Consider the following 12,387-nt stretch of genomic DNA (forward strand, 5'->3'; position numbering starts at 1 on the left):
ATGGGCTTTGTGAGAGGCCATAAGAACATTGGCATAGCCAAAATCCATGTAGGAAAAAATGCCCCCCGGCTTTGCTTCACAAAGGATATCTGTATCGGCTGTTCTTTGTTCTAATCTCCTTCAAAGGATATGAACCTCTCTTTCCTGGATTGTGAGGCATACATTAAAGCCCTGATGGTCCTACTGATTCCAAATGTGTGGACTATGTTGAAGTCAGTAAGGCTCCCTACAGATGCCATGGACCCTTCCATATAGTCAGTTGCAGAATTGAGGCTTACATTTGGGGGAAGTAAAATCTTTTCAGAGTATATTTCTGCTTCTGCTTCTAGCCATATAAAAAATGTTACCTTCATCACAAACGAGCTGTGGATTTTTGGGGCAACTGTTTTCTGTTACTTATACATGATCTGCAGGAATATTCGGTGCTGCAGTGCATCTGGCCAGTGTCTGAAAAGCACATTGTATATCCATGAACATAATTACCCTCACAACAATGTATTTGCTACAATCTATAATGCCCTTCATTATTTTTTCTTTTTTTCATTAGGACCAGTATGTCTTCCTAAACCAGTGTGTTTTGGACATTATTAAATCCCAAAGAAACAAAAAATCAGACCTTATCTACCAAAACACAACAGCAATGGCAATCTATGAAAATTTTGCACCAACACCAGGTTTTGAGAAGGCAAATGGCTACCATGCATAACCAGAGAGCGAAGAAATGTCACTAGGAGGCCATTACTGTCCTGCACACAGGAAAACGAAATGCACTGTTATTGTACATGTGTGTGTGTACAGTGTCTTTTATTATTTTTTCAGTCTTGTATATCAAATTTGAAGATGCCCGTGTAAAATTGTCATTTGGAGTTGTGGGTTAGTATAAAAAGAAGCTGTAAGTTAACAGAGGAAATTGCTTTATCTTGGGAACTTCACAATACTAGTAGGCGAAACAACATTTGCAGTACAAACAGTGAAGTAGATGATAAATATTAAAAATAACAAATTACAAAGGCTCTTTTTTAATTACAATTTTGTATGATTTCATATACAGATACCTGGCTTGTGGGCTCTGGAATATATTTTATAAAAGTCAGGAACATATTTTATCTACTGTACCTGGTTACTTAGTTGATGGATATATGCTTCATTGTGATTTGTCCTTAGTGTTCCGTTTGATTTATAAGAAGGAGTACAAATGTCTCCTACAAATGGATGTTGATATTTGGAAATTGTGCCTTTTCTGGTTATTACTCTGTAGACAAAAATAATCAGAGCCCTATATTTTTGTACTGAGACTTCTAATTAGAATATAGATTTTAACTGTAGTAACATTGCTGGCGAGACGCTCCTAGATTTTGGTAGTGATCTTCCCCTTTTTGTATTCCATCACAACCTTCAGAGGCCTTATATCACAGTGCCTCAGTCTAGAGGAAAAGGAGGGTAAGGGTTGTGTGTCATTCTGAGCTTTAGTGTGTGTGTGTGTGTGTGTGTGTGTGTGTGTGTGAGAGAGAGAGAGAGAGAGAGAGAGAGAGAGAGAGAGAGAGCTGGGAGAGGGGAAGCAACTCCTCCCATTTCTGGCTGATATTTCTGTTTTATAGAGTTTATAAGGATTTATTTAAAGGTGCAATATGTGATTTATTGAATAATGATTGCTCTACTTAAAGAGAGCTTTACTCAGGTTGTCTCTTTTTTAATTATTGTTTTTTTTTCTTAAATATATAAATCTGTGAAAATTTCAGACTGAGAATTCACATGTCAAAGTGCTCCCAAACAGGTTCACTGGCTTTATTCAATTTAGCAAAAGTAAATGCACAAATATCTACTGTATATATCAATTACTAGAATCTGTTGTTTTAGCCTGTCAAAACTGAGATGTGTTTTATCTTGGTGCATCTCAAAAATATAATTTAACTGTTTTATAATTGTTTCCAATATGCTGCTGCTGCTATTTTAACTGATCCTTTTTAAAAAATCTAGATATTAATATTACATGTCAAGGGCTAATTTGGATTTATTTTGCTGGTACATTAATGTTAAACGTATGAAGGCATTACCAATGAAGGACTTATTTGTTATTTTTAAGGGGTACTGGGTGTTTTTTTCTTCTTTGGATCAGTGCACTGGTTGCATTGCAAAGTAAGAAGTTCAGGAACATCCATAAAATAGCTGTTAAAGTCTTATGAAGGTTTAGTAGCCAGCGTACCTGGGATTCTGCAGCATTTGAAAGCCAGTTTGTATGACAAAGATGACAAAAACTGCTGCAAATTTTGGAAATGATTGTGGCACTACAATGGGTAGCTGGCTGCCCTGTAGAATCCACTGTTGAATGAAAAATCCCAGGCATCCTGGCCTTTATAGTCCCACATCTGTGAACTTAAGTACTGGCAACAGTAATTCTTATTTGGTAATGGAAGTGTGTCATTTAAGCAAAACTGGAGGGATACCCCCACCACGGTTTGACCAGGACTCATAACAGCCATTTGTTGTGTTTATTTTATTTTTTCTTCTTCTTATCTGAAATATTTAAAATCTATCAAACCATCCCACCAGACTCCTTCTCAAATGGAAATTGCAATCGTGATTTTTTTTACCCTGCATCCTTTCTAAGGTGCCATTAGATCTTAACGAAATGCAAATGCAACAACTTCTTCACTTAGCTTGGCAGCACAGATCAAACCAAAAAAATCCCTAAGGCTTCACTAGAGAGAAGGGCCTGCCCCTCTACATTGTTGGGGGAGGGGATGTTTGTTTTTCATTTAAATACTACTACTCTCTGTGGTAGTGCAGTCTTAAGGTACCATGGAAATGCATGGCTGGTCAGAAATCGTTATTTCTGGGACAGCCCAGAAGGTCTTTGAGTCCAAGAATACTGCACTTGGTTTAAAAAGTGCCTATCTTGTGTAGCAGAGAAGAGCAGTGAATGCATTGTCTCTCATAGTGTTTGTGCTGTGGATTCTGCACCTGCTTTATATAGTGGATGCATCTGCATTATATAGCAGCAGAGCCTCAGAAAACTAGCTATAACTGTGACTATCTATTTCGGTCTAAACACCTATGATAGATTGTTGCAGTAGCAGGTGATTAAAAGTGGGATCCTAGATACAATTTGTTTCCATCAGGAAAACAATAGAATAAATATTTGTCAAGAGATTCCTGAGAAGTAAATAAAAACTCTATCCAATCAAATCCTTTTATGGATTCCAGGTTCCCAAGACATATATCTGCTAAATCAGGAGAGAGTCTGATTTCCCCACTTATGAATTAAATGTGAGAAGAACACAATAGATGAGATTACAGGGCCAATCCTGCCTGACTAAAACAGTCACTGTTCCCAGTCAAGTCTATTACCCAGAGAGGCCAAAAAGAATTTTCCAAGCTCAGTGGTTTGAACATTGGCCTGCTAAACCTAGAGTTATGAGTTCAATCCTTGAGGGGGCTATTTAGGGAACTGGGGCAAAAATCCATCTGGGGATTGGTCCTGCTTTGAGCAGGGGGTTGGACTAGATGACCTCCTGAGGTCCCTTCCAACCCTGATATTCTATGATTCTATGAGCAAGGCATGCAGGTTCAGGCCCTATAGTTTTTAGTGGACAGAAAAAGTTGATTAATGCTTAAAGTGATGTATCCATGAAGTTGTGTGTTGTTCCACTGTGACTAACTAGGACAGGCCACATAGGAACTCCCACTGGAAGGAATGGGTCTTACAGGTAATTTTTTATCTTAGAGAGATTCCCTCTAACCAAGATGACTTGAATAGGATTCTAGCATATGTTTCTCATCTACAAACTGATTTTCTATGTCTTTAGTTTCTTTTGATTCAGGACTAAAGGTTGCTATTTATACTGTCTTATTGCTCTTTATTCTGTTCATTCAGTGCTTATTGTTGGTGGTGCTTGCCTAAAGTAATCTGCTTTCCCAGCCTCAAAACTCTCCTGTGTTACAACACTGGGTTTTCTGACTGGGGTGGTTGTTTTTTTTCCTTCAATTTGGGACCCTTTTAAAAAGGGAAATGTTCACGTGTGTCAAATAAGGGTTGCTTTTAGTTGAATATTTTGATGTACAAATTTCAGTGTTTTTCATACAGCTGTACAGAAACTTGTAGCACATTGTCTTAATTTTTTAATAGTTTGTTTTAAAGATAAAGATAATTAAAAAGCATTAACTTAGAGTGGTTCTTTCCATTTTGTTTCTCCCCCCCCCCCCTTTTTAACTTAAAATGAATTTTCCATGTCACCAATCTGGTTCTGGACAAACTTAAAGTATAAAATAAACTAACTTAAGCCTCAATCCTGCACTGTGATGCAGATTCTCTGTGAAGGGATAGGGGTCTGTTCATTACTTTGCAGGACCAGGGCTTAATGCTAACACCTCGGGGTAGCTACTGTGTTCTCTAAATCAGGCCCTAGGTGCTAGTTAAAGGAGTATGGAGTGAATGGAAAAATTCCCATTGAAATGAATGGGCTTTGGTTCAGGGCCTAAGTATTTGTGGGATTCAAACACCTACTCCTATAATAATCGAAGGGGATAGGGTGGGGATAGTCCTCCTCATCCACTGAAATGAGTATTCTGCTTTCAACAGAAATGCCTGAGAAGGGGTATAGAAATAACTGTATAAAGTGATTCCTCCGGCCTGGATTATTGGGGGTGATTGATTCTGGAGTTAAATAATGATAGATAAAATACCAATACCTGATCCGTTTCTTCTGAAATTCCCAATTTTCTTCTCCTTCGGTTATGTTAACCATGAACAAGCAGGGCCACATACCCGCACACTGGTGTGACATTGGCACTCGGTAAGTGCAACGTTTATCATGAGACTTATCAGCACAAAATCTTGTGATGGCCTATAATAACCCCATGAAAGTGACGGATGGTGTGACAGGATGTATGATGTGAGATCACACACAGTAAGTTTCATATGAGCTCTTGTGGTAATTGCACAATCACTGTGTATGAGAATAATATCAGAGAAGAAACAGTGACAACAAGTCCTCCATTGTACAATGCACAGCGTGTGATTGGGATTGCAGAGGCAATGTGCTACTGAGAAACTTTTAAGAAAGGTTTGTTTTTTCTTAAATCACAAATGTATGTTGTTTTAAAAATATATAACTGATAAATCAAACTGTTCTAGATGTCTTCAGAGAGCTTGGAGAATTTACAAAGCCAACCAGGAGTCACGCATTGCCCATAGCTGCAAAAATAATATCTCTTTTAGCCATTTTTAGCCATGGTCTGTTTCCAAATTGTGGTTGGTGACAAGAAAGGCTAAAGTCAATCTGCAGCTTAGTCAGAGATGTTTCTAATCAATCTTTTGTTATTTCCTATAGAAACATAATGGAAGCAGATTGTACCTCTTCACAAAATAGGCCCTATGTGAAAATGAATCTGAATGTGGTATCAGGAAGACCGTTCCCCCATACAATGTCCTAGGCAGCAGATAAATCTAAGACTGCTCCCCCAGTCTTGACTTCTGCTGGCATTCTGCTTGTGTGTGTTGTTGAGGCTAATATTTGGAGCTCATGGGTTAAAGTAAGGCTAAAGGCAAAGGGAGAGTTTCCAGCCCTCTCCTTCTCCAGGGCTTGGGGAAGCTCACCTCCCTCTGGCTCTTCACTGTTAAGCGAGGTGAGACCAAATCCAGGCTGACGAATCCAATGTTGAAGCAATAGGAGCAGCTGGTACCTGACTAGGGAGTTTCTGTGGCTCTAAGCCTTTCCTGCAAGGAGTAGAAGCAATCGCAACACTTCACTGAAAGGAGAAGAAGCTGGGGTGTCCCATCTGCCTCCTTTCTTCAGCACATCAGGGTGCCGAGAGCAGAACCTACCCCTCCCTGGCCCTTTTACTTAGCTGAGTTCTATTCATCTGCGTGAGAAAGTAGCATTTTCTTCCATCTGCATTAGTGGGAGGCATAGAGCCTGTGGGTTGAGGCGGGGTGTGTGATTGGGCTAAAGTTACTAAACAGTGCACTTGAAGCTAAACCAGCACTATCACATTGCTGGCAGAGGTGCAAAGGTTCTTAATTGGCTTTGACCAGTATGCTAAGTAACTTAATGGGCCAATTATTTCTTAGACTATGTGGCTGGGTTGTCTGTGTGTTGTTGTTTTATTCATTTTTAATAATCTGCCTGTCTTTCTGCTCCCTGAGGTTATTCCTGTTCACAGCAATAATGCTATGCCAGGCTACGTTGGCACAATGGAACAGGAATATTAACAGGGCAGGTATAATGTACAGTTCCAGGAGACTAGCCAATATACACAGTCGTTCTGTTGCTGACGACTGTTCTCTAGCGTTGGCTTCATTATTAAAAATATCTTCATAGAGATGCCAAATTTACCTTTCTTAGGTCTATACAATTTACCTTCATTTTAATATTATTCTGTTTATTGTGTTATGTGGCTCAGAGAATGTGCAGAATTCAGTAAAATTGTATGTAACTTCTTTTTAAAGAAAAGAACATTCTCTGAAACCGAGAAATCTCCCCTAACTTTCAAACTAACTCTTAGGAGAGGGGCCTTAACCTGTACTCTAGAGTTCAGTGGCCTCTGATTCTCTTGGACCCAACAGGTTATGCAATTCTGAAGTTGAAGGTCATCTGCCAATAATGCTTGGTCACTTCCTCACAGCTGTTCAGATCTAGGTACTGTTAACTTTTAGATCTGCTAAGATTGAGTCATTCGGAGACAGATGCAGGCTCTCTCTAAAACGAGTTTTTAGTAGAGTTTTCTCCCCCACACCCCAGAAAAGGTTAACTCTTCAGCAAAAAATCAAACTCCAAAATATTTCAATTTGGAAATGCTGCCATAGTGCCTCATGGGAGTTGTAGTTCAGATACCGCACGCTTTCAGCCTCCTGTGTAGTCCTGTCTCCCTGCTCAGACATCTCCCATGATGTACCATGGTTTCACTCTCACCAAAAGATGGATGGAGGCAATTGTATCATAGGAGATGTGGTCCAACTGGGGAGCCCAACCCATAGAGGAGAAAGGGGACATAAGGAAACTGAATTACAACTGCTATGAGGCGTCACGGCAATATTTTTTAATCAGAAAACTGACCAGCTTTAGTTTTTAGCATTGCCAATCTTACATGTAGCATGTAATTGGATTTTAGAGCACAGTTACTGATCCTTAGTTATGTTTAGTTTCCATTTAACGGACATCCATCTCTTAATCACTGACAGTAAAGTAGGAATGTTAGTTCCGCTAATTGGGAAAAAAACACCCCTGCTTTTACTTAAACCAAGAACACTTTTGCTTCTTGTTCTATGACCACTTGGAGACTTAGAGGTGAAATGAGATGAAATGCCTCTCTGCTCAAAGGCATCCCTGACTTGGTAGTTCCAAAGTTTCACAGATCTTGTCCCCTTGTTTATATTCCCAGCATAATGGTAATGGCTTGTGTTCTCAATAAAGTTACTTTACTCATGAAATACATGTGCATTTGTAGCGGGGTGGTTACCCGCTCCTGCTCTGAGGGGTTTGGAATAGGGTTACCATATTTCAACAATCAAAAAAGAGGATGGGAGGAGCCCTGCCCTAGCCCCGCCCCCGTCCTGCCCTAGCCCCGCCCCTGCCCCTTCCACTCCCTCCCACTTCCCGCCCTCCTCAGAACCCCCAACCCTCCCCCCCACTCCTTCTCCCCTGACTGCCCCCTCCTGGGACCCCTGCCCCTAACTGCCCCCCAGGACTCCACCCCCTACCTAAGCCTCCCTGCTCCTTGTCCCCTGACTGCCCCCTCCTGAGACCTTCCCCCCATCCTAACTGGCCCCCTAGGATCCTACCCTCTACCTGTCCCCTGACTGCCCCAACCCTTATCCACACCCCCACCCCCAGACAGACACCAGGGACTCCCACGCCCCATCCAACCACTCCCCACCCCCTGACAGCCCCCCCCCAGAACTCCCGACCCATCTAAACCCCTCTGCTCCCTGTCCCCTGACTGCCCCCTCCTGGGACCCCTGCTCCTAACTGCCCTCCAGAACCCCAACCCCTATTTATGTACAGGCGTGACTACCTGCCCTTTCCTGGTTATTATACGCGGCCAGTCCGCATCCACATCCAGTAGTTAAAAAAAAAAAATAAACTAATAATTTAAATTGGAATTTCATCCATTAATAAGTATTTATTATATAATTAAAACCATTCTATTGAAGGACAGATATTAAATAACACTAAATAAGTTAATGTTCAAAACAATATTAAAAATTTGAAAATTTAGAGCATGGAAACCGAAATAGCTAAAATTTAGTTTTGGCAAGATACACGGAATGGAAACTCCGGGATCTTTACCTGTCACTGAATATAGCCATCATACCAATAGTGGAATATAAAACAAGTCTACATATACTCTCCTTAAAATTTTTACTTCTGTCCATTCCCAATAATTGTAACAAATCATTATTACCTTCACTCCACTTGCCACGCGCCCCAAGCACAAAACCAAAGAAGTGAATATTTTTACCTCCCGTTAAGTTTTTAATTTCTTCCTCTAACTCAAGATAATAAGCCACCTTCTCACTGTGGGCTTGTTCCAAACTTCCGGCATTATCCTCCCATCGCACTGTAACATCAACCACCACTGCTGTATCTCCTTTTATAAATATAATATCCGGCTTTCTTAACTCACCCTTACTATTTCTCAAATGGGGCTCTATCATTGCCTTCCACCCTAATTTACCAACCTTATCTACAACTGCAGACACTACTCTATTATGCCTTTTTATCCTAGCATTCTTAGTCTTATAACATTGTCCTGAGATATGGGGAACAGTCTCCCGCACTTTACCGCACCATCTACAAAGAGCATTCACACCTCCTCTTCCTCTTGCTAATGTCTCCCTAGTAGGATAAATATTTGCCCTAAGCTGCAATGCTGCGATATACGCTGACGATTTAACTTTACTAGAGTTTCTAAAAATCGAATTACTAATTAAATCATTTTTAAAATATTTTATCCCTATTCCCTGACATCTCAGTTCCGACCATCTTAAAAATTCCTCTTCCCTCCATTTCTTGGGATGAGATGTTACTGCACTAAATGACAATATTTTATCCACAAGATTTTCTCCTGCATATAGATAAGATAGGTCCATCCAATCATCTCTCGAGACAATATGTCTCCTCCATTTACGAATTAACATATTTGGGATTTGCACACTAAACTTAGTGAGAGCTAAACCACCATCCCTACCTCTAGAATAAAATATCCCATCTGTGATACACTGAGATAAATGTAAAATCTCTTTAACTATTTTTCTAACTAACACATCAAGATCGTCTAAAAGAGTAAAAGGGGGTTCTATTAAAAGAAGATTATAAAATAGCTTCGGTAAGATATATGTCTGTAAAATTAATATTTTTGGGGCCGGTTTTAATGGGGCCTTAATTAAATTCTCACTCCAATCTTTCAATTTTTCTTTAAGTACCGGTCCCCCTACACCTATCCAGGGATCTATTCTAGCCCCTAAATATTTTTCAAAATCCCCTGGTTGAACATATTCAATCTCCTCTGACCCTATCTGCCAATTATCCTTAGGATTAACTACATAGGTTTTATGTTTAGTTAAAATATGAAAGCCTTTCGTTTTCTTCACATTAACAGAGAGATTAGTATTTTTACAAAACTCCTCTAAGATACCCAAATTTTTAATCATTCCTTTATATGAGCTACTTAAAATTGCCACATCATCGGCAAAAGCCAATGACGTGACACCATTACCCTTAACATAAAAACCACTTCCTTCTACTTCTAATCTAGTTAAAAGGGGATCCATAGCAATATTAAACAAAATTGGGGACAACGGGTCACCCTGCTTGACCCCCCTCCTAATTAAAATAGACTCAGTAGCTTCATCACCCACCCATACTCTAGTTGTGCAATTATCATAAAGGTCCCTAATAATATCTATAAAATGTTCATCTATACCAAATCTTCTCAACCCGGCTACTATATGTCCGTGTCCCACAGAATCAAATGCTTTAGCCAGATCTACGAACACTATTGCAATTTCATTCCCATTTCGTTTAGCCCCTTTAATCAAATTATCTAATATAGCAATATTTTCCTCACACCCAGGGGCGGATATAAACCCTTTTTGTCTACTACATATCTTAACTGTTTCCACCAGTCTTTTTGCTAATATTTTGGTATAGATTCTAATCCAAACTGACCCAATTGTCAATGGTCTCCAAGATGTTAACTTCTTCATTTCCTCCTCATCTTGTGTCTTTGGTATTAAAATCGTTCTATTTTTCTTAAATTCATCTGGTACCTGTCTATTTAGAAACCATATATTAAAAATTTTTGTAAGTATTAAGGAGTCTAAATTAAAAATATCCCACAAATTGCTCACTTTTACTTTATCTGGGCCAGGAGCACTATCTTTTCTTATTTCTCTTAAAGCTATTCTAATCTCATCCACAGAGATCGGACTCATTAATATATCATTATCCGCATTCTCTGTGGATGATGGCCACCCTATCATATTACCATGTCCAATTGTTCCCAAAATATTCACATAGTATTCCTCAATTTCTTTCATAGGGATAGCACACTTAGCCTTATCTGGCTCTCCCATTATAATGCGAGTCAATCTTCTTCTATCCTTATCAAATAATTGTTGATAGAATTTATACTTAGCTTTCTTTGTAGCATATCTCCTAATTGCATTAAATTGCTTCCTTCTCCCCTCCTTTCTCATCTTCCCTTTTCCTTTATTCCTCAACTCTATTTGACTTTCATTTCTAGGGTCCTTTCCCTCTACTAATGAATAACATAATTTTTCCAACATTGCCCAACCGAGAGCTTTTGTTAAATCCTCCTTTAATAATCCTTCAATTTCCCCTAAACTATTTATTATTTCTCTTCCCTCCCTACTTTGTTTTCCCTGTTTACATATTTTCTCCACTAAATCCACTTCTGGGTGTCCTTTTAGTGGGAAAATCCTCTCTCTTGGGGGCGGAATTTCTAATATATTTACTCTAATATCCTCTACCTCAGTCACTTCCTCCCTATCTCCTGTTACCACTAACTTCTTCTTTGCTAATTCTCGTCTTTTATCTGATATTTGTTTATTCGTTTTGGTCCTCATCTCGCTCTCAATACATTTATTTATATTCCTTTTCCCAATATATTTCCTTTCCAACTGTATAAGCTGCGCAACCTCATCTTTGGTCCATATACGAGATCTAGTCGATCCCTCTTTGATCTTACTTTTAGCAGCCATATCTTCTTTTCTTTGCTCATTCCTCACAGCAGGGTGTCTATGTCTACAGTGTTGGCTCAATCCAGATCTAGTATGAAAACCAAGCCCACAGACCGAGCACGTATGGCTCTTCATTGGGGTATCCGCCTTCTTGGGTATGCACTTGGGGTAGTGGCAAGCTATATTATGATATTGAGAAGATTTTCCACATTTACTACATACAACTCGTATGGCTTTACTTTTATGAACCACATTAATGTGTTTGGCCCATTTACCAAATGTTGGTAATATCTGGGGACATATTGGACAATTAAAACTATCAACGGGATACTCTAAATAAAAAACCCCATCCTTCCACGAACTACTTTCTAATATATTTATATTACTACCAGTACTGTTAAGATCCTTATTACGATCCCTATTAAAATCAGTACTTGGTCTAAAACTATTTAATAAACTAGACCCATTAACTAAATGAGCATTAAGATATCCCGATTCGCTAACATATGGATCATCAAATGTACTTAAATACTTAAAATCTGGATTGAAACTTTCCATAGTTAAATCATTAAAAGTGTCCCTTGTAAAAACCATCGGTAAGATAGATAAAATCTCCTCACCATGATCATCACAAACATTCTCCTCTACCTCCTCTCCATGCTCCACTGGGAGGACTTGATTCTCACTCTCATGCTCATGAGACTTCATTATAGTCCACACCATTTTATCCATTGGTCCAGCGACCCTGATCACACCCCTAATATATTTAACACTGTCAGCCGGGGCATCAAAGCCAACAGCGGGGGCGTTATTAACCCGGTCCAGCGCCAATCCGGTATAAAAATATAAATTACTTTTTTCCATAGCTAAAAGATTTACCCTTCTGTAATAGTCCGGTGCGGGGGCCGGGCCCTCTCAGGGGCCGTCGGGAGCCAGGCCGAGTCACTATGCGGCCCCCAAATCGGTCCTTGGGGTCCAAAAGTCCCGGGGTTCCGCCCCTCAGGCAGGGGCTAAACAAAAGCACACGGTTAGATGGGCCCCCGGCCCTTAGTCAGGGCGGGGGACAGCAACCAATAGTTCAGGTGGGCTCAGGTCCTTGTTGGGCGCTGAGCACAAACAAAGTCTAATAACCCCGGCCCTTAGTCAGGGCAGGGGTTAGCAACCAATAGTGCAGGGGGCTCAGG

General features: G+C 39.9%; 1 protein-coding gene across 1 annotated transcript in view; it reads left to right on the forward strand.

The window, feature by feature from the left end:
- The window catches only part of LOC112106134 (receptor-type tyrosine-protein phosphatase eta), a 142,361-nt gene extending 138,913 nt beyond the window's left edge, over positions 1-3,448 (forward strand). Inside the window, exon 18 of the mRNA XM_029913587.1 lies at positions 548-3,448. Coding sequence (XP_029769447.1) covers positions 548-706 — 159 coding nt within the window. The 3' untranslated portion in view covers positions 707-3,448. The remainder of the gene's footprint in view (positions 1-547) is intronic.
- The last annotated feature ends 8,939 nt before the right edge of the window (positions 3,449-12,387 follow it).

Source organism: Terrapene carolina, unplaced genomic scaffold (genome assembly GCF_002925995.2).
Source record: "Terrapene carolina triunguis isolate 2854851 unplaced genomic scaffold, T_m_triunguis-2.0 Scaffold715, whole genome shotgun sequence".
Classification (NCBI taxonomy): Eukaryota; Metazoa; Chordata; order Testudines; family Emydidae; genus Terrapene; species Terrapene triunguis.